Source organism: Camarhynchus parvulus, chromosome 14 (assembly GCF_901933205.1).
Source record: "Camarhynchus parvulus chromosome 14, STF_HiC, whole genome shotgun sequence".
Taxonomy (NCBI): domain Eukaryota; kingdom Metazoa; phylum Chordata; class Aves; order Passeriformes; family Thraupidae; genus Camarhynchus; species Camarhynchus parvulus.
The window spans coordinates 3,723,766-3,747,302 of record NC_044584.1 but is presented as its reverse complement, the minus strand read 5'-3'; the positions used below and the strand labels follow the sequence as shown (position 1 = coordinate 3,747,302).

General features: G+C 36.1%; 1 protein-coding gene across 1 annotated transcript in view; it reads left to right on the top strand.

Moving 5' to 3' along the window:
* LOC115909025 (BTB/POZ domain-containing protein KCTD5) overlaps positions 1 to 23,537 on the top strand; it is a 36,290-nt gene that overhangs the window by 5,998 nt on the left and 6,755 nt on the right. Inside the window, exons 2-5 of the mRNA XM_030958054.1 lie at positions 5,854 to 5,962; positions 7,088 to 7,179; positions 8,028 to 8,123; positions 16,997 to 17,122. Of these exons, the coding sequence (XP_030813914.1) occupies positions 5,854 to 5,962; positions 7,088 to 7,179; positions 8,028 to 8,123; positions 16,997 to 17,122 (423 nt within the window). The remainder of the gene's footprint in view (positions 1 to 5,853; positions 5,963 to 7,087; positions 7,180 to 8,027; positions 8,124 to 16,996; positions 17,123 to 23,537) is intronic.

Sequence of the window (23,537 nt, the reverse complement as noted above, 5' to 3'; positions counted from 1 at the left end):
GTGTCAGGGAGGTTTATGTTGGATATCAGGAAAAAGTTCTTTCCAGAGAGATTGAACACTGGAACAGGCTTCCCAGGGAATGGTCATGACCCTAAGCCATGAGCTTGACAAAGCTCAAGCAACATGCTAGGAGTGTTGGGGCTGTGCTGTGCAGGGCTAGGAGTTAGACTTCATCCTTGTGGGTCCCTTCCAACTCAGGATAGTCTGTGATTTTAAGATTTCCTTAATGCTTCCTACTGTAAAGAACTGAGAGGCTTCAAGAAAGGTAGCATGTTGGCCTATAAACTGCCTTCAGGTCTCTTGTTGTCAGGTATGTTTCCACTTGTAATGGGAGAAAGATTAACCTTCGGCACACCCTGTGGCCAAACTAGTGTTGAATGGATTAGGATAGTGACATTGACTCTCTGAATTTAGTATGTTTCAGAGCGTCACTTGCAGCTTTAAAACTATTCGAGAATCATTTCAGATTTCAGCAAATAAATGAGCTGTAGTGGTCATATTTACTGTTCAGAATAAGATTTGTTTTCCATGGTATTTAAATCTTGGTTTAGAGATGAATACGTAAAAATAGACAAGCAGGGCCTTGCTCACCTTGTCATCATTGTTTAATTTAATGCTTTTACTGCATTACTAGTAATAATTTATATATATTCCTTGTTTCAGCATCTTCCTGTTTTAGCTATATACCAGTTTTTTGTTTGCAAACTGTTCTAGCATTCTTTTAACTTTCCCCTAAGAAGGAGATTGTCAAACTTCTGTAAGAAGGTTTTGGCAGTAGTATTCATGCTTGATTTTTAATGCCTTTCTAAAGTTGGCATGAAATCTGTCAAAGAAGGAAGCACGCGAGCACTTAGTGTTTCAGAAAAGTCAAAGTCTTCCTGGTAGTGCAACCTTGACTGTCGGCATTAAGAAATATCTAAATTGTAGTCATTTTTCTAAGTAACAGATACATTTCATTTGTCTATGAGATTTCTGACTTGTCAGGTGGGTTGTATTACTGATGTAGTTTTGATAAGTACCACTAGTCTGCAGACGCTCAAAGTTTTTAGGCCACATGGTTTGTGAAAAATTCACTGGTTCAATATTTAAAAAGCACAGATGATAGGGATGACAATTATATATGAATCCAAATTTAGTACCAAATACTACTATGTTTCTCTGCATATTGCTGCCTTTATAAGAACTCAGAATATGTAAATGATGTAAAATAAAAAAATTATGTGAAATTAAAATATTCCTGTTGAAGCATGCAACCTTGAGCCAAGAACTTGATGGTATGACTTGAGTGTATTCAGATCCAGTATTGATCCCAATGAAGATAATTAATTGGAAATAAATTTATGACATTTCAGCTAGTGTTTTAATGCAGTTCCTGGGGAGATTGTTAAATCTCCCCAAGAATTGCATTAGGGTTAGGGAGGCGTATGTATTTGGTGCACCTTTTGAGTCCTGCTGGAATCCTGTACTGGATTCTAGCATCCACAATTCAAGGTCACAGCAGAGCAGTGACTAATCGCAGGGTGAAATATGATTTGGTGAAAAGTTTTAAAGAACAAAACTTTTTAATGGCAAGGAGTTTAAGGAGTGACTTCTCAGTCCAGAGGTATATACATGGAGACAAGAAATCTAATAGAGAAGCCTGTTCAGTCTAGCAAAGGTGTTGGAAATACAGCTAGCAAAGTGTCAAACTATAGATGTCCTTGTTATAAAGTCCATAATATTAACAGTGACAGTAATTATTTATTGGAATTATTAGGTTTCACTGCTACTTTCTAAAGGTTATAAATAAATTGAGTTCTTTGTGTGTTTTAAACTAAGATCAGGGTAAGTGTTCATTATGATTCCTTTGAGCTTCAGTCTCTATAAAGATTGAAGTGAAAACATTTGCAACTGGAATACATGATCATTTAGTTGCTTTGGTCAGTATTTTTCAAAGGAATGTAATTGTGAGCTACACTGACTTTTCATTGGTATGCTGAACCAGGTGATTGAAAATTTAAGAGCAAGTTACTAGATTTCCTCTAAAATTCCATGGTGTTTGTAACTTGAACTAAACATCAGTGTGGGAGAGTGGTAATAAACAAATGCAGTCTTCACTGTACATAGTCAATGCTGTCTTCTAAATGGTGTCTTTGTAAATATGCATGAAAACAGCCTAGAACTTGCAGACAATGAAGAAAAAAGCTCTTCAGAGAAGAATGTAATGCAGAAGTAGAACTGGGTAAAGATACAAACAGTCCTGTGATTAACTAGCAGTTTAGGGTTGGATGCACAAAGACAACAAGCATTTGTTTTGAATTTTCTTATGAAGAATGTCAGCATTTGCAGGAAACACCTCTAAGTGTAGGGTGATATGACTATACTGAATACAGAGGAAAATTTCTGTTTTATTTCTAATTTTACCTGCTGTTCTGGTAAACAGTAACACCTGTTTCTATAAAATACATCTGAAAGAGAGAGAGCTTTGAAACTTTCTTAGAATATAGGTTTATCTGACATTTGTGGTATTCACCCGAAGTTTAAGAAATGGCTTCAAAATACCTACACTAGTTGTGTCAGTGAAGATGCAAACTTTCCCAAAGCTTGTAGAAAAAACAATTTACTAGTTAGCAGAGGAAATTGCATAGCTGGGACATCAAAGTCTATTAATAATTAAGCTAGCAAGCCTAAAGCTAGTTATGTACATGCAAACTAGCTACCTCTCTCAGTTGTCCAGTTCACATGGGATCACGTTTGCAATTTATTATTTTGTCTTACAGTACACCGGTTTTTATTAAAAAGTGCCAAAAAGCTAATTACATGTGATTATACAGTGTGTTTTCATGTACATGTGGATGAAAACAGTCCTGATAATATTCTGAAAGACTTACGATCTGTATTTTTAGAGTTCTAGGTAGAGCAGATGACTATGCTTCTGTGTCAGCTTGTATTGGATTTATGTTTACATAAATATCCTTAAAGATCTAGTGTAATCGGCCTTTCTTAGTAATTTCAACATGAAGTGCTTAGCATATACTGAAGGATATTCAGGCAGCTCACTCAAAAGGAGGAGTGATAAGGCATTTTCTATAGGAAGATGCTGAGGAAGTAAATTTTTTGCGCCACTCACCTGTACCTTATTTACATATGGTTACAATATTCTTTACTGATCGGTTCATCTCTTGATTCTTGGCTCCCTGGTGCTAGTGTGTAACATATCTGAGCTATCAGGTCAATGTTCAAGACACACATCCTCCTCTTAATGTTAATTAATGTATATTTTCTGAGTCTGTAATCTAGGTAAGCAACTTTTGCATGAATTTAGATGCTTAAGTGAATCCTGTTGACAGAATTTGGTTTGCGCACTGTTAGAATTTAGCCAGAGTTCTCTTAACTGTTGATATTTCCTAATGTTTAAAAGAACTCTAATACAGCAAAAATTATAGGACTTTTGTGTGCCTTCTTTTTTTATTATTTTTCAAGCCACCTTATCTGAAAGGCTTCCAGAGTAAACTATGACACTACTGAGATGTGTTTTTTTTGGTGTATGACTTCTCATAAGGTGGAATTTGAAAGAGAAGAGTTGACATATCTTCTTCCCTTTATGGTTTTGTTGGAAGTTTGTTTCATATATAGAAATCAACTCAGAAAAATACGATTTCAGATAATGTAGGCCTTTAAATAAAAAAGTTCAGGCCTTTTGTGAAAGGAGTGAAGTAGCCATTGTTACTTAAGATTTCGTTTAGAGCTTTTAATGACTTTGCTTCTGTGACCCACCTCTCTATCTCTGAAGTGGTGTAAAGCTGACAACCAGTATTGCTTCAGAAGGTGATGTGAGAAGACACTGCAGTGTGAAAAATTACAATCATCTTAAGGAAGAAGATTATTTCTAGAGATTGGTTTTTCCTAACTCCGAAGACTTCCAGTTTTGTAAGCCCTGTGTTTCTTAATGCAGTTCAGATGATGACCAAGTACAGATTTTTTTTCTTGAAAACAGCTTTTATTTGTATCTGTTTTGGATTTTCCTTTCCAACCTCACTGGTTTCTTTTCCTTTACTAAATAATACTTTTCAGCCTATAATTCATACAGTTGTCAGCTATTCTAATTTCTTTGGGTTGTATCTGTAGATTGCACATTCTTGAAGTGTTTTGGTTATGTAAATATATTTATAGATTAAATTTTAAAATTAGTCTACTTCATCTATCTACTGGTTTTGATGCATAGTCTTGCTTTTGTGAGACCATGAGCTTAGATCAGAAGAAATTGTGATTAGACTTCATCAAGCATTGTCTGGTCTGAGTGTAGGTTAACTGACAGCACGTTTTAATATGTTAGCATTTTCTTGAACAGCTAATTTTATACAAAATTATACACTCCTTCACTTCTTCTGAAATGACACTGTGTCTAGGTGTGTAAAGCATTTAATAGTAATTATAGAAAGGGTTTTGGCTTTTGTAGTTGAGGTCGTAGTCTTTCTACATTCTACCCATCCTGGTTGGACAACTGCAGTTATTCAGAAACTAAATCTATGTACCTGAAAATACATCCTCCATGTTTTTTTCCAGCAAAACATTTTAGAAACTCTACATACTGCTAAGTAGAGAGAGATTTCAGATATCACAGTTCAGTAATCAGATTTTTCCATATAGGCATTAATGTTCAAATGAAGACGACTGAGTTGGTAGAGTTTCTTTCTTTCACTAGCAATTATTGCTAGTGCCTATGGTTTTGAGGGAGTATGATCCACATTATTAGTAATGATAATTTTTTCTAGTATCTCCTGTAAACTACTAGAATATTAAAAATAAGAATAAGTAAAAAGGTATTTGGCGTGCTGCCACATCTCTCTAGTATATATCTGTAGGATATCCATTGCACCAAAACCTTATGTACTAATAGATTAATACAGTCAGTAACCCACTTGATAGTAGAAAGGAGCAGTAGATCAGTTAGAAATCTTTCTATGAATCTTCCTTAGATCTCCAGCCTGCACAAGTATGTCAGTACTATCTTGATTGCAGGGGTTCACACACAGATTCTAAATAACATAGGAATTACCAATTTTGCTTCTTTATCTCTTTGTCAAGAATATCAGCTCTGCAGGTCAATCTCCTGAACTGTTTTGCAATTCACAAAACACTATAGTCTGTTTGGTAAATTGAGCATTAGTTTTCGTCTATTCATCTATTACTTTGCTTGTCTGCACGAGATAGGTAGGAATTGCATCTTCTACTTTTATTTTTTTAGAAGATGCGTGTACAACCCTTGCTTGGTATACAGCAGTTCTTAGTACTCTGTGAGTATTAGTACATCTGAGCAAAGACAAAAGCAAATGTTTTTAGAGCAAAGCGTTGAGGTTAAAAAAAGTTAGGTTTGTTTGCCTTTAATAAAAAAAAAAAAAAGAAAAAGGAAAAAACTGGTATTTGAAACTCGCTAGAATATAGCCATTGTTCTGACTCTTCAGGCTCCCAAACAAGATTTCCTGGTTTTAAGTGCTATTTTTAACCTTAACTTTTGGTGTTCTCACTTACTGCTTAGATCTTTCATGCTAACGATGTTGTTAATCATTGATGAGGTGTTAGGGGGATTGATCAAATAAGAGAAGTTGTGTATTGGATGATTTGATTGATCAGTCTGATACCACGACAGTTATATTGTTTAATTCCTTTTATTGTCTTTAATAAATCCAGCTTTCAGGGGGTGTGACTATATCTGTACACCTGCTTGCTGCAAGATGAATATTAGCTTGCAGTTCCCACTTGGATGTTCAAATCATTGTGAGGTTTTTGGTTTGTTTGGTTTGGGCTTTGGTGTTCTCTTCCTTTGTTTTGGGTTGTTTGTTTGGTTTGTGTTTGTTTGTTTTTCTAATCTAGGATGAAACAGGTGCCTATTTAATAGATAGAGACCCAACCTACTTTGGGCCAGTGCTGAACTATCTCAGACACGGAAAACTGGTTATTAACAAGGACCTAGCTGAGGAAGGTAAGACATCTCTAAATATCTTGTTTGCTTGCCACTTGCTTGTTATTTTCACTTCTTTTGAATCACCAAAATTAACTTAGAACAAGATGGCAAACCTTAACCAGTGTAGCATTTCTATCTGTTTCAAGCAAAACTGATAGGTATCATGCAATTACAGTTTATGGGGTTATTTGGGCATTTTGAGTACAATTCTTGATTTCACAACCCCCATTCTCAGTTGGAACATAAGTATTCAAACAAGAGGGGAGATGCCTTTTATTGTGTAATCTTGTATCTTTCCTGTGTAGCTGTGAAATATTTGGGTTTAGTTCTCTTTAAGCAAAAGAATGCTGCCTAGGAAGCAAGCTTTAGAAGATGTAAAGCAAACTAAAAGTGAAGCTTTGGCATGTTCAGATGTGTGGAATATGCTTTTAAAGACTGAATTCTGTCCCCAGCTTCTCCCTCCTTGTTCCCAGTTTGTGTCAATTTTACCCTAATGGAGGATGACTGTTTTAAAACATACAGTAATAAAACTGTATTGATAGCATATTGAAGAAATTTATCAAAGAGTAATACACTTTAACAATAGGGGGAAATAGTGCGAAATATAATTTCCATGTGAATTAGTTGAGCATTAGTTAAGCATACTGCGTGTGGAGAACAGGTAGACCTTGAACATGTGAGTAGAAGCAGTATATATCTTCAAGCTTTTGTTTCAGACTCTAAGATCTCACATGACAGGAAGAAAAATTTTATGCTTGCTAGCAGCTGCAGAGATTTTTCAGTAGGATTATTTAAATTTCTCTTTTGCATTCCAGCCTGAGGCAGGGCCTGAGGTATGGTAGTCTTAGTAGTCTGCTATGCAACGGTATCTGTGCACATTTTTTTGTTTCTTGTCTTGTTTTGTATGTGAAATGGCATCAATTTTCTTTGGGATATTTTTAGGGCAATTTTTTAGAATGAGCCAAACATTGAATTACATGTACCTGAAAGAAGCCAGAATTGTTAGGTTAGTGAACTGCCTTATCATAGAGAAAAGTAAATAATTTTCTGTAGCTGTTGAGAAGATAATCTTATGAACTGGTTGGTGATTTTGGCCTGGAGTCTTTAGTTATACTGTCTTCCCAAAAACTGTTTTCATACTAGGTGTACTGGAAGAGGCTGAATTCTACAATATCACATCTCTAATAAAACTGGTAAAGGACAAAATAAGAGAAAGAGACAGCAGAATCTCTCAGGTGAGGCTGTTTTCTTGTGTTCTTTTGATTATTTGTTCTATGACAAGTAGTGAGTGAGTTGTTTTTTTACGTATCTCCTGATTTCCCCAGTAAGATACTGAATGGCTGCCTCCATCACTGGATGATCTGGAACCACTAGTATACAAAGATTAATATTCTTAATTGCTGGCTCCTGCCAGTCTGCTTACAAACTTCACAGATCTCTTTCAAAAACTGAACACATTCTAAGTAATTGTTGCAAAATGTTTGGTAATAGTAGAATTTGTCATAATATCATTTCTGGAAATAGTTACGTTAGAGAACAGCTTTTGTAGATCATAGCTTTCTCATTGACTTTTAAATGTTCTGAATATGATGAGGTTGCCTAACTATGGTATAACTGTTGTTTATACAGTATGTTTATGCAGCATACATACAGATGCTGTTTAGTTCCTGTCATATGTTTTTGTAGCAACGTTGCTTTCTTTATTTGTAATGCTCTGCGAGTGAGAAGGTTGCCTCTTCTCATAGCAGCTCATGTTCTCCATGAAAGTGAATATGATGAAGTTTGTTCATTAACTTTGCTACTCAGGTAACTGGTAACTTCCCTGGTAGCTGAGTCTTCATGGAGATACTACAAACTTACATTGTTATTGACAAATTTCTCTTTAAGCTAGGTTGTTGGATCGCAGGGGTGCTCTGATAGCATTTACTATAGGTCTCAGCTAAAATGGCCCTAGTTATTCATTGCTCTGGATGGGTTCAAAGTGGTGTTGCTTACCATTTCTAGAGAGTAAGGGCAACTTCAGACAAGTCACAAACATAGTGAATTCCATGCCCTATTGAGCATCTTATATTTCTTCTTGAAGGTGCCAGTCAAACATGTATACAGAGTGCTGCAGTGTCAGGAAGAGGAACTCACTCAAATGGTTTCCACAATGTCCGATGGCTGGAAATTTGAACAGGTAAAAAATCCCTACGGGATATAGTTAACACAGTCTTCTAAGAAATTAGTATGAAGTACCTTTTGTGAAAGAGGACTATAAATTAAATTCCATGCATCTTTTTTTATTCAGTCATTTTCAGAATTTGGATAAACATACACAGCGAAGTTAAAATGTGATACTTGTGTTTGCATTTATCATAAAACAAAAGAAAAATTCAGCTTTCCAGGAGGTAAATTTTGCTGACTTTCTATAAAAACATCTGCAACGTCTGAAACGTAATTCTTCAGTGTCTACACATCCGCAGTTGAAGGGTGAATCAATCAGAATTAACTGATAACTTCAAGTTTATGTGAATGATAGGTTAGATATGAAGAGCTCTGGGTAAAAGAGATGAGCTTGGGAGATAAATGTTTGCCAGGCCCAAAGAGTGGTTCTTCAGATAAAAAAGCCTGATACACAAAGGAGGGTGTATTTTACCTGTGTAGATTTGAAGCTTGATGGCTGTGAGCTATGTGAATGTTCTTGTTCTTTGCAGTGCATAAAAATAGCTTTGTGTGTGCATTCAAGAACACACTGTAAAATTGCAACATCTATCTGTTATCTTTGATAATTTCTGTAAGTAAGAAATGAACTGTACAGCTGCTTTATCCTTCACATTCCTAATCCAGCAGAGTATTTAAACTGCATTGGAGCAATCAGTCTGTTAACTCTGAAACACAAGTGTTCATCTGCTAACACCTTTTTCAGTGTCTGAGGCTTACAATAGGAGAAATTGAAATAAGCACAAGCCCCTTATCCTGTATAGTCTCACTGTAATAACACAACAAAGCAACATTTAAGAAATGTTTATGACACAAAGGTGAAAGAGAACATTTTGTTTATATTTGACAAAATATGTAAGGTGCTGGTAACGTGGAGACAGTCATGAGCAAATAGAATAAGCAGGCACAGAGCAAGCTTTTTATGTTTCAGTGCTCCAAGTATTACCAGGTCTCTTTGGCATGCCACAAGCTAAGTGTTGTTTAAGTCCCTGAAAAAAACTCACTTAATACACTACTGTTTTTTGGCTAGTGCATGGAAAAAGGTTTTGCAACATTCTTCTTTGTCAGGAGAAACTAGCTTTCATTACAAATAGAGCTCCTTTACTTCTTAGCAGCTTAAATGACACCATATCTTTTACCTATTCTTAACCCTTCAAGGATATTTTATTTGGGAGTAATACTGCTTTGACAGTGCAACTGCTGAAAGACCTATTATAATCTCTTTTAGAACTGGAATAATCCAGTGGTTCTCTTGAACATTACATCCTTGTTTCATCCAGCTGTCTCCCTACTTCCTCCCTCTCCCATGTTGAATATTTTTAGACACATAGTTTGAAGTAGATAAACAGAACAGCCGTATGATCTCATAATACTTAGCGTCTCATTACCTCACACTAGCCCATTCCCTCCTTTGTACTCACTTGAAATAGGATTAGAATATTGTGCATAAACACTTTTATTGTTTATTCTTTAAAACACTGTAGCATTTCTGTAATTTTTTTCTAAGCCCATGGTGCTCAGCAGCATGCTTTCCTTCAGAAGCAGTCTTTGGGCTGGTACTCACCATGCTCTGTATGTGAAAGAAGATGGACTTATCAGCTTTTTCAGAGGAGTGATATTTTTACAGATCAAGAGTCCTTGGGCTCTGAGCCACATATAACATGCTCAAGTGGTTGGTTTTGAAAAAAATGGTTTTTTACGCTTAGCATTTCAAAATTTTATAGTTAAATATGATTGTATGTGGTTATTAAATAGGAGTGGAAGGTGCTGAACTGTTGGTGCACTAATGCAGATGTATTGATGCCCTTTTCCAAAGAACACACTTGAAAACTCTGCTAAAATAGTACAATTATATATTAGTCCCAGTCCAAAATCTAATACCGAAAATTATGCTGCCCCACTTTCCTGAGTTATTTTGTAGAGGATTTTTAGCTTCAATTGTTGCCTCTTCAGGCAATCAGAAAAAAACCAGTATTTTGGCAATACAACAGAATAAAAAACTGTGGCCTATACAAAGTGGCTAAATAGAAATGCTTTAGACAGCAGTGGCATTGATCATGTAAATTTTAATGATTAATGTAACCTGAGTCTGGCACCATAATGCAGTCGTAAGTACGTTCACTGTATGAGGAGGATGGTGTTTAACTGCTGTCTTCAAAATTATTCATACACAATAGCAGGATATAGATAAAGTTACTATTTGTGGGCCTTCTCATCTGTCGTAATCTCCAGTTTACTCAGAATAGGCAATTGTTGTCTAACTCTTCACATATAAATTAAGTTCTAATCTCTCTGAAGTGCACTGAAAAGCTATGCTTCAATTTAAATAGGCTAGGAATTGCCCTGTGTTATTAAGGCAAAATATGTTTTGTAATAAGAGGTTGAGAAATTTAGCTGAGGTTGAATTTTAAATTATTAGATGTTTGGCCAGTGTTCTTGGTAGTGATTTTTGTGGGAACAAGACAATTTTTTACATTCCAGTTATTTTCTTGGATCTTCTGTAAATTACTCTTTCTAAAGCTAATCTAGACCACTCAACGTTTTTTCCTCTCGTTGACTTCTTATGTTTCCTTAGCTGTATTTTATCAGTAGTTGCAACAAGATGAAGCTCTTTAATACCCAGGCTTTATATATTGCTTTACATAACACCCTCCAGTCTTATATCCATGCTGCCTTTTCCACTTGTCAATGTATGAGAGGAAAATAACGGTTGCTTTCATAACGCACCAAACTTTGTTTGTTTTTCAGAGTAGTTGGCTACAACACAGTTATATGGGGAGTTTTCTGTTTTCTTATCAGTAATTCTTAACTTCCATTTAAATTAAAAAGGGCTTTGCAACTGCCTCAGTAAATTTTAAGTTGAAATGAAAGTTGTAGCTTGATAGCAACCTGTTCTAGTGGTGAGTAAGTGTTACCTGAACATTTGAGCTCATCTGCTACTTGTACAATTTGGATAACGGTATGTACTTCAGCTTTACAAAGGTTTCTTTTTGTGTTTTGCTTTGATTGGTTATTTCAGCTTATCAGTATAGGTTCCCAGTACAGCTGTGGCCGGGCTCAGCAGTCAGAGTTTCTGCTGATAGTGTCACGGGAAGTGAAAGGGGAAGAGAGATGCTTCCAGAAATGCTGCAGTGAGGTGTGTCACACCATTCTTTTTGCCCTCACAGTGATATGCTTGGCCTCCTTGCGTTTCTGCTGCTTTCAGATCATTCCACTTTTTTTCTGGATGTACAGCACATAGTAGTTTGTGTGTATTTGTGACTGGCTTTTATTTATATTCACAATATTTCATTACACATTATGAATGTCCACATTGTAAAAATAATAGGAGAACAACTGAACAAAAATCCCTCGGTTATTTAGTTCAAGGTTTTTCTTAGGGAGAGTTCTTACTTCCAAAATAACTTCTTTTCCTTAAATTTTCCTCCAAAATTAACAGCCTTTGATCCATACTTGTTAAGTAAGGGGTACAATTCAAACATAAGGAGCCCTAAAAATACACCTTTGAGTTCAGTGGATCCAGAAGGGGACTTTTCTGGTAAACTAGGAAAATTATTATTTCATCCACCAAAGTTAAGTTCTGAGTTTGAACCCTTTATTTCTGGTAACTCAGAACTTAACTCTTTTTTTAGGTGGATGAAAGATGTTAAAATTTGAATAACGAGTAACAGGAGTTTTTATAAGTAAAATATGGAGGAGTGAGGGGAGAACAAAATAGACAGTTTTAAATCTTGTGTCAAGTTGAAAAAACATGCTGGGTGTTACCTTGGCTTTACTGTTTTGTTGTTTTGGGGTTTTTCCATTTTGGGAAATTTTCTTGAAATCCAGATGGAGAATCCTAGCTTCATTCATTCTCTATTTTTTTCATCCTTCCTTTTCCCCTTGTTCTGCTTTTATGATTGCTGTGTTACTTCCAAATATTTGTGAGTTTGGGAAGGATTTTTTGCTCTCAGTAACATTGGGGGCAGTTTCTGTTTCTTTAAATATCTGTGCTACATTTTGAAGTGTTGTCTGTGAATTTATTTGGGAACCTGGTGCTCTGTAATTTTTTTCATCAACAAAATGCCTGGAGTACTTGTTCTTTCTCTTGCAACATATATGGTTATTTAGTCTGAAAGATGAGTATAACATTATGAAGATAACATGATAGTGAAATGGCTTAATAAAAACAAACCTTTGCTTGTGACTTTATATGGACACATAATCATGCAATACTAGATTTGAAACCCGGACTGTTACCCAGCCTTATAGCAGAATCTGCTTTCAATGTACCAAGCACTATCTGTGTCTTGCAGTTGTATAGGTAACATTTGGAATGTGAAATGTGGGTGTTTCATACTTCCGGCAACAGAGAAAGAATTGTGGCTTGTAAGTAATGTGTAGGGTACAGGCAGAATGATGTTATTCACGCGTTCATGTCCTGGATAGCTCAAAGTAAAAGACAGCATTGTAAAATGGAAGGTGGGAAGGACCGTGAAGAAATTAATACAGGTATAACATAAAATAAAAATTATAATAAAAAAATAATCTTTGAAGTCTGACTATTGCATTAAGAGACCTAAAATAAATATTCTTTCAGGCCTGGTGTTAGTCATCAGTCCTGACTTTTAAGAGCTGATGTGTATGTATCTTCATAACCTTTTGCAAATCCTTTGGAAAGGCAGAACAAATGCATTATATGTTTAAAAGGCATAGAGTCATTTCTTAGATTCATACGACTTGATTCTGTAAAAAAAAATTGAGTGGAGGATTTTCTATGATTTTATTAGCTGATGGTATAATTTTTCAAGCTTTGTAGTGTACAAGGGGTTCACCACATCTGAAATAGAAGCAGTAATATTCAAAGTACAAGAATATTTGAAATAGAATTTGAGAATAATTGTTACAGAATTTACTTGGTTTTGAGAATTAGAGCATCACAAAATAGAGAAGGAAATTACTAGTGGTGAATAGGAAAGTTAGTTAAAATTAGTAACTCCGGTGGTAAGCAGAGGAAGAAGGAAGATGAAGAAGATTGGGCTGCTGTTTGTGCAGGCTGGAGTAGTTATCTGAGATAGCAATACTGTTGCTGATTTGTCTGGTAAATATATAATAGAGATTTTGAATCAATATTATTAAAACAATGCAGCAAATCTGTATAGGCGTGTTACTGAAATGTGTCTGGTTTAGAGATCTGTCACAGTTCAGTTAGGCATGAGATTAGTTCACTTCAAAAATAAGGTTCATTATTATGAGACAGGAAATTCCTTCTTGTGATTTCTTTTCAGGAGAATTGTGATCTCTATTAGCACATCACGCAATAACTATATTTCTTTGATTTAATACAAATAAAAGTAATGTTGCTTTCCCATTCTTTTTTTAGCTGTAGCGGACAGCTTACTAGTATGATCAACCCTTATGTCATGCAAGCAGTAATGGATCTTTATCTAATGAATTTTCTGTGATAAGTCGCATTGGCATTTTTCTGTGCTCAATTCTGGTGCTGTTGGGGCTCACAGAGATGCTTAAATAGGATCGCACTGCTTTAGTAATGAGTGTAATGGAACAAGCCATGGAAGGAATAAACTAAGGGAGAAAAATAGATATGTGTATGTATACGTACATATGTGTATATATATAAAAGCATATGAATCTATGGAATTTACCATTTCACCATGTTATTTTATCCTTCCTTAAGTTCTTGGTAATTTAAGCTACATGAAGCAAATGTGGCTTCAAAAGAAAAACAGATTGTCCTTTCAGAAAGTCTGAGAAACAGTAGACTGGATAATCTGAAATCCTTTGACCTATTTTTCATACCTCAGATTACTTCGATGTGTTGTGGCTTCTTTTGGGGTGTGGGATGGGGGTGGTAGTGTGGGGGCAGATGGACATGACGGATAGTCTTCCAGTTTATCAGCATCCTTCTTAAAGTGTTGTCACCAATACTGGGAACAGTGAAGTGACTTTTGGAATAGGAGTGCTGAAACGTATTTCTGATCTCAGTTCCTGACAGAACAGTTCAGTTCTAATCTGCAATCATTTTCTATTGTTTCTTTGTCTGCCATCAGCCTTGTTGTTGATCATTTCAGAAAGCTACAATGACATTTCTAGCATACAGTTGCTACTATGCAGATGCTACATTTTTGACTGCACACATATCAAACTGCTTATGAGAGTATTGTGAGTTGGAGTTTTGAGGAACTTGGGTTTCATTCTGCAAAAGTGACTTTATCAACTGTTAAGTAGTGGCAAAATGTCATTAGATGTTTTGCAGTTAGCTAAATTGATAGTCCTATCCAACTGACTAAAAATATTCAATCTGCCATGTCTCCTAAAAAAAGACTTACGTGCAATACGTTGATTTACGTGATTGGATTATGAAGAATTTGTTAGTAGCTATCAACTGAAGACCTGTCAACCTGGTTGAAACAGGATTGATGATTTGGCTGATGTTTGGGTCTTGTATGGTATCTACTTTCAGAGAGGTCATTTGTTTTTGTAGAGTGTCAATAAGTAAAGAAGTATTTTTCCTTCTGGTAGTTAACATAGCTTACCTGATAACTAGTCCTTGGCATTTTCCAAGAAGAAGAGTCAACTGTATATTAATTAAATTGTATGCTTGAATTCTTCAAACTTCAGAGAAGGTGAATTTTGAGTGGCTTTATTTAAATATGTATGCAAATTTTTTTAATGTTTTGTAGCCTTCAAGTGGGTTAAAAATGTTGTTTAATGTCCTACCTTTTACCTTAACAATTGACGCAGTTACTGTATTTGTACGAAATGGTTTATAATTGCTATATAATGTATAGTGTAAACTTTGTACCACTTTGTTGGGTTTAAAACAACTTAATTGCTATTATTTTCTGAAAATCTGTGCATATTTTTTGTTGATAGGAAAGACAATCAACAAATCATATTAATACACAAAATAAATTTGAGTTGATTTTCCAGCTTTTCAGTAGACTTTCTTAGTCCATCTTGTGCAACTAGTTACTCTGTGGGTTTCATGATTCTATGTTGCACAAATACCTTATGGTGCAGACTGCAGAGTATTCATTGTGAAAGATTAGCTGATTTAACATCTCAAGGTAAATAATGTCTTTATATCCATCGGTGCTTCTAGAAAACCTGCGTGTTTGTAACTTCATTACACAGTTTTGGTTGAAAAAATGTCTTTGATGATAATTTTTGCCTGTGTTCATTGCTCTTTATATATATATTTTGCAGAACTAGAGTGATGTTAGAAGAGGAAGAGGCAGGGAAGGTTTCTGGTGATCACATAAAGTAGTTAAAGTACGTGATTTAAGAATGATGAATTTTGATGGGCAGTGCTGCTCGTGGAAAGCTGAGCCTTGTATCCTGTAATATCATCAGGCTCCAAAAATTTTTGACAGTGCCTAGGCCTGACATCAAGTTGATTCACTATGTAGACACACTGCCTACTGCTCTTTGTAGACATTGACTGTCCATCTGTGGAAGTGCTTGCTTGGCAGTCTTACTGCAGTGCAGGAATGTCTGAACATCTCTCCATAGAAAGTACAGTGAGGCTTTGTTTTCTTCTAACAGTGCTGTATGGAAGCTACTTTTAATCTTGGTCTAACTTCAGTTTTTGTTGGGGGAATAATTTTATCCCTTAAGTGCAAACTCTGGATCAGGATTTCATCTTGACTTCATCTTTCATACTTTAACAAATCTTTTACTCTCTTTGGTGTTCTGCTAGACTAAGGGCAGCACACTATTTGTCTTTACAGAGGTAACTGCAGTGTTTAGAAAAATAAGTTAGGCCTTTTCTATGTGGCCGTTTCTAGAGCATTTAAATGGTACAGTAGAAATTGGGGAATAGGGCAGTCTTATTGTATATATGTGGTGATTTGGTAGATAGATTAAATATAGTTTGGGTAATGACAAATTGACACAGTGTATCTGTGCAACAGTTTTATTTTTAGGATTTTGATCTGTGTCAGTAGATCTGACATTATCTTGTAGAACATACATTATCTTGTGCTTTTGAAATAAAACTTTAAAATAAATGAACCAGCTACATCTGAATTGAATCTGGCTTGGAAAGGCAGGCAAGCATGTAAAGCTTCTAGCATATTAGGTAAGTGTATTGTGTGTAAGGTAAGACAATTTCTGCCATTTGATAAACATGCTGCATAAGAAGTAGTAGTGATGTTGAGTATATTCTTCTTTCTCAGTAAATTGTCATTTATCATTCAATGTAGAGACTGTAGAAACTTGTAAATATGTCACATTTCATTATACATGGCTTCTGCTTGTAGCACTTCCTTAATTAACTTCCTTGTAGCAGTACGTATGAATTTCAGATGTTAATCTTGATGTCCCACCATGCCGTGTCTTGTTGTTTTCCAATCAGATGCAAATATTGTGTTTGTTCATTCAAAATATGTTTTAATAGAAATACCATTCTTCTGTAAGTACTGATGGGGATCCCTTCAGGCTAAAGAGGATCCTGCATGCAGCCATTTACATGTTAAATCATGCCACATTAAGATACTGCATATAAACTTTAGAAATTAACTTTGGAGGATAGGAAGGTTTCTAGTAAATAACAGAAACAGGGAACAGGCTACTTCTTCACTGGCCTGCCTCCACAGTCTTTTCTTTCACAGTGAATCATTAATTCTGTAACAGTTTAAAAATAACCTGTGTGTATCTTATCATCAGAGTGTGTATTGTCAATGTATTTGTCAGCATCAAAACGTATTTGCATTGAAGTGGAGAATCATGCTTCAGGCACAGCCAACAGTCTGAACCGTGAGGAATGTTTGTACTAATCATGATACTTTATGGAAATTATTTTATGTGGAGATACAACTGACTTTTTTTAAAAATTTCATCTTTCAGCTGGTCAGTATTGGTTCTTCCTATAACTATGGCAATGAAGATCAGGCTGAATTTCTGTGTGTTGTCTCAAAGGAATTGCATAACACTCCTTATGGCACAACCAGTGAACCCAGTGAAAAAGCAAAGGTGAGTTACTAGGCATTGGACTAAAGAAATGGTGTTGAATTGGGTGGGCTTCACAAGTCATGATAGATCTACCTCTGTTCTAGACTATTATTTCATTGTCCTTTTTTCCCCCCTTGTTCAAGACTAATAATGATTCCCTGTCCATTGTATGAGGGACTGTAAATGGTACAATCAGCATGCATTTGTTATGCATGCCCGAATTATTTAAATACAATACTCTGTACTTTTTCAGTACCTGTTTTTTTCAGGTATTGGCAAATACTTGCTCTTTACAGCTGAGAAACTAGGTTTTGTTTATTATTCAACATGTAACACTGGTTCAGTTAAAAACTTTTTCTTGCTTGACTTCTGCTGAAGAAATCTTACTGTTGAGAATGGAACTTGTAAGATGCTATCTCTGTAAAACAGTCACGTGCAATAAAATGAGGGTACTTGTTAATGTTTTTAGGGTTCTACCAAGTTCAATTTCTGTAACCAGCTTTATAATAAGATTGTAATGGACACAGTATCTTAGCATTTTACTCAGTTGTATTTCAGAATTTGTACAAAGGAAAATGTAAAACCACAGCTGACTAACCATAAGGCAGAGCAGTTCTGTAATGTAAGTGTATTCAGAGTCATGAATGGTGAACAGCTTTTATCATTGTATTGCTGCTTTGTATGAGGAGATGACTACGGACAAACTGGATACATCTGTAGTTGTCTTAAAAGCTTTTGATTTCCCTTATGTAGATGGAAAACAATTCATAAATCATCAAAGCTTGCTTTTTCAAAAATCACCTTCAAAAAAATTGATTTTGAAATAATGCTAAGAATGGGTCTGAGTCTTGGTATTGAGGCCTCAAATAGATAAAACTTCATTACTTTCTATGCTTTGTAGCATGCTTATGCAGCTACACATATGGAATAATTTTATAATTTGGACTATAGAAATACTCTAAGCTGTATGTTGGATTCCTAGTGAAACGAGTAATTAATGTTCATCCCTGTTGAGATAAAGCTTCCAAAGAGTTGTAGAGGATTAATGTAGTTAGGGGTAAACAGTGAAACTGGGTAAGCCATGACTTGCTCTTTCAAAACCCTAGTTTAGGTCTGGTTTTGCCAGGATGCTTGAGGAAGACTTTGAAAGTTGACATGTTAGAGGTATGTGGTGATAATTTAGGTCGGAGATATCTACCTGAAATAAAATGTGGAATTCTAGAGCGTAATAAAGATCTTCATAAGGAATGGTAGTGCATCTTCAGGTAATTGTAGTAGTTGCCAGAATTATGTTGCATCCTTGATGTAATAGAAAATATGGGTCAAAAATAAGTGTTAAAGACAAAAACCAAAAGCTAGTTGAGACTGCGTTATAACTGTGTAAATGGAGTAGTGCTAAGACGTCTTAGACGTCTTCATTAGTGTGCTGCTTGGTCATTGTTTCAGAGAAGAGAGCAGAGCATCATTTGACCACTGTGATGAATAGTAATTACTGTTAATTTTGGTTGGAAGTTCCCTCCTTTTGTCCTGGAAGAGTTAAGCTATTCCTAGCAATTAATAGGCGATACTTGAAGAATAATTCTATTATATATTAAGTTTCTAAAAGATCATATTTTTGTATATAGGTATATGTAGTGACTGGGAGAAAAAGGAAAAATGATTTTTTTTTTTTGAGAGGTTTCTGACAACTGTGTTCAGGGGTCTTGACTTTGGGAGATGGTATCTTCATAGTTCCCTCTTAGCAAGCATTATCCTCTCACCTCAGTAGTGTCCGACTTGGTCTTCATGAAGTTCGTATGATTGAAATTCTGATATCCACCTTTATATACAGAATAATATGTTCATGTACTGGGACTGACTTACAAGGAACTCCTCATATTACTTTTACAGCAGATTGAGTTAGAGAAGAAAAAAAAACAAACTGCCAATAGGTATTTTTTATTGACAAGCACTTCAGTTTTAGTTAATAGTCCTGGATTTTCAGAATGGGAGAAAGTATCTTCTCATAGCCATCTAATCATGCTTCACCTTCATTCCTTCTTAGGGACTTTTTTCTTGTGTTTTCTTTCTTTAGTTAACAACATAATAAGTTATAGACGACTTCTGTGTAACCTTCTAATACGCCTAAACAAAGAAAATTCATCTTAAATCGTTCCATTGGCTTTTACAGGTAGCCATGGCACAACCAAAAGATAAGCTGTATTCCCACAAGCAGTATTCTCTTTCAAACCACTTTATGGACCTGACTGTTGGCTTCTATCTGCTGACTTCAGGATGTTTGGAAGAGGAAATTGTCATGATATCTGTTACGTTCCTTCTTGAAATGGTCAGCTGTCATACTTTTTTATACAAAGAGTGGAGGTCCCAGGTAAAAGTAAATAAATGTCATTGCCACATGCTTCAGGTGTAAGTGGAATTTACTTTTTTGCAGCTCTGACTCACTTGCAATCTCTTCTTTTCCCTTCCTTCCTCTATACGTGCTGCATGCTGCATGACACTCAGAGTGAGGATGAAGAAACGGATTACGATATGAATGACTCAGATTAAGTGTAAATGTCATGGTGAGCACTAGCCGCCCTAGGATTTTAAACAGATTCTTTTCTGCCCCATCCAATTCCCACCCCCACTAGTGCTGTCCTTCAGCTAGTCCTGGTGGTGTGTGTGTGTGTTTGTGATTATAGTTGTGGCATGGTTGGCAAAGGTAGAATTTGTGTTCTGGATATTGCTTCTTTGACAGAATAATTAGAGTTGCTTTTATCAGCTGTATTGTGAGTAATACCTTTAAAGCTTTGCTGAGAAGGGAAGTTCTTCATGTAGATTCTAGGGCCAGAATTGCTTTTCATTCATTCATTTCTTTCTTATTTTATGTGCACCATCTTTTCTGTCAGATAGGTTTTTTACATGTAGAGGCGTGTGATACAAACTTACTGTATACATTTTCAGTAAATGTCTGATTTGGCAATAATTTAACAAACTTGATTGAAGTGCAGCATAGTCCAAAGGTGGTCTTAACTGATAATTTTGAAATAAGGATTTCTTAGTAAAGATGTGGCAAATAAAAGTAAATAGTGTGATCTTGGTGCTGCAGTGGTATTTATCACAGGAAACAACTCTGGGGAGGGATCCTTTCCACTGTAGTTTGACATCTGATTGAAGATTAAGTTACGTTAAAAGTCGCAAGTGGAAGAGCACAAAAAAAAACTGCATCTGAAAAAACAACTTAGGCACTTTTCCTAATGTGTCTTTAGATACTATTCATATTTATTCCACTCTCTAGTTTCTAGAAGATAACATACCATTGAATTTTCAATGGAATGGTGTGGGTGGTCACTTGAGCCTGTATAAATTGAAGATATTTACCATCGCATGAGATTGAACTTTGGCTTCTCACCTATATACCTGACCTTTTTAGCTGTAAAGCAGCCTTAACACTTATCTCTGAAGTTTGGACAATGCTGTCAGACACATGGCGTGATTTTTGAGGTTGTCTTGTGCAAGGCCAGGATCATCACTTAATGATTCTTGTGGGTCCCTTCCACCTCAGGATATGCTGTGATTCTATGAAGTCACTGCACATGGCTGGAAAAGAACCTATATTATTTTCTGAAATTATGCAAACAGAATCTACTGCTTTTGCCAGGTCTTCAGGAATGGCTGAAAGGAATCAATCAAATCTGAAGCTTTATTGAAACAAAGTAAGCTGGCACTTTGCTGGAATTAAATGTAATATTCTTAAGCTGTCTGAGAGGCAAGCAGTCCTTAAAACACATTTCTAGTAGCAGCAGCCTTATTTTGAGTGGGAAGAAATAGTTTTCTTGTTCTTTTGCCTAAGAAACAATCACACTCAGGCCCCTAGAATATGAGCGTTCATTCAGGATTGTTTAGAATTTTTAAGCCAGCTTTGGATCTGGTGCACCTATAGGGAAAATAAAACAGAAATATGAAAATAAGGAAAATCCTCTATACAGCAGATCTGTACTAGAGTTGGTACAATCCCCAGTATCAGTACAGACTGGATGATAGATGGATTTACTGCAGCATTGCAGAAGACTTGGGCATACTGGTGGGCGAAAACCTAAATTTGAGCCAGCAATACTTGAAGACTAGAAAGCCAGTTATCCAGGACTGCAGCAAAAGATGCATGGCCAGCAGGTCAAGGGAAATGATTCTCCCCCTCAACTCTATTCTCATTAAATCCCACCTGGAATGCTGCATTCAGCTCTGGGTTTCCCAGTACAAGACCTGTGAGAGTGGGTCCGGAGGAGAGACACGGAAATGGCCTGCAGGCTAGAACGCCTCTCCTGTGAAGACAGGCTGAGACAGTTGGGATTGTTAGGCCAGGAGAAGACAGCCCTAGGGGCCAATGTTACTGCATTTCCAATGCTTAAAAAGCCTTATGAGAAAGATGAAAAAAGACTTTTACCAGGGCTCATGGTGACAGGACAAGGAGTGAGGTTTTTAAACTGAAAGAGGCTAGCTTTAGATTGGATATAATGATGAGCATATTCTTTACCATTAAGGTGGTGAGACACTTGGCACAGGTTGTGCAGAGAAGCTGTGGTTGTTCCATCACTGGAATTGTCCAAGGCCATGTTAGACAGGGCTTGGAGCAGCCTAGGACAATGGAAGGTGTCCATGGCAGGGGTTTGAATGAGATGATCTTTAGGATCCCTTCCAACCAAACCCACTCTTGTGAGTCTATGATTTCCCTTTCAGCAGAGGTGAAGGTTACAGAAGAAGCATCAAGAAAAGTATGTTAAAATATTGCCTGATGTGATAGAATTTTCTGCTTTATGTTAGGATTACTGGTTCAGTAAAGTGCACAAAGTTCAGTGTCCCGATCTGGCTCAGCTTTATCTTACTGCATGTGTTCCCAATGCTACATAAAATAGTTCTAAGGCTATTAATCTTGCAAGTACTCTTCCAGGAATGAATAAACTCAAATACTTCATATTAAATCGGAAATATTAACAAAATTAATAGATCCAGTATTATTTTCTAGTTGCACAGGTATTTATTTCAGCCATGTTTTTGTCTCTGATGGATATGGTTTCACTTACTGACTCCATTTACTGCGTCAGACTGTTGTCCTCTGTTGTGGGCGTCTACTCCAGCACTTTGTTCTCTGCTCTGACCGACAGCAAATACTTGGGGAAGGAGTTTAAGTATGAAGCATTTATGATATCTGCTCCTGATATATTTCCCCACCTTCCAGTAAAACTCAGTCTGTGAATTTTTTCTTCAAGCCTTCATGTAGGTCATTTTATGGAAGCTACAATGACACTGTAATACCATGACTTGGTATCAGTGGCACTATCTTCCGTAAGTTTATCTAGTCCCTTTGGCATGTATTACACAAGCAGTTGCTGAGTAATTTACAGAGCCTGGTTCTTCCCCACAGAATTCACTTCTCTCTTTCCTACAGTTTCATATGGATGCTTTTTGCTTAGTACACATAGTCGTGTGTAACATTCATGAATTACCTTCATGAAATAAGAGGGTTTTGCTTCTAAAATGTACCTTAAAGCATGATATGACCAGTGGAAAACATCTTTCTGTGTTTTGGAAATTTTTCAAAATAGTTGCACTGACATCTGGCTTCATAACTTCAAAACAATAATGCTGAATTTGAAATGAAAAGGAATTTTGTATGCACAAAGCTAGATCCAGGTGTAGGAGAGAGTACAGTGAGCAAGTGATAAAGTAGATTTTTAATTTTTTGAGCTAACACCACACTGCCTCTGAACTGTCCCTGAGCTACACAAATGGTAATGGGTGTTTCATGAACTCCAGCCTTTAAAAAATCCCATGGAGTTGGGCAAAGCAGGTGAGACCTTGCTTGTCTTCAGTCACTATGAAAGACATAATACAATGGCCATTTAAACAGTATTAAAAGGAAACCAAATATCTCAGATTTTAAAATTTAAAACTATACTTGAAACTGTTGTGTGAATCAACTGCCAGCCTTTACCCTAAAAGCACAGAGATTGAAGTGTTTATATGTGCTGGAAGATTCTGTGGGCTGGAATGTGCTACTGAGTGTTTGTTGTAACATCAGGCTACGCAAAGATCATAATAGAAGGAAAATCCATCTTGAGAGAACCTCTGCCATTGTCCAGGGATTGTGCCTTTGCTTTCTTTCAGCTTTTGAAATAAAGAGTCTTTCCAAATACTAAGAAAATTACCAAGAACCAAAAGAAAATGAAGTATCATAAGACTTTTACTTACAGATTAACATTCTTAAGTACTTATGCTCAGTACGTTTGAAGCTTTGCTTAATGCATTGTTTGCCTTTTGTCGTGATTGGTTCTGCAGCCTACTGACACAGTTCTAGAGTACTATTCTGCCCAACAGTTCACCTCAGTATTGCTGGTTGTAATTCAGTTTAGAGCAGCAACATTAAAATATAGTTGCTTGAACAGTCAGTCCTAAGACT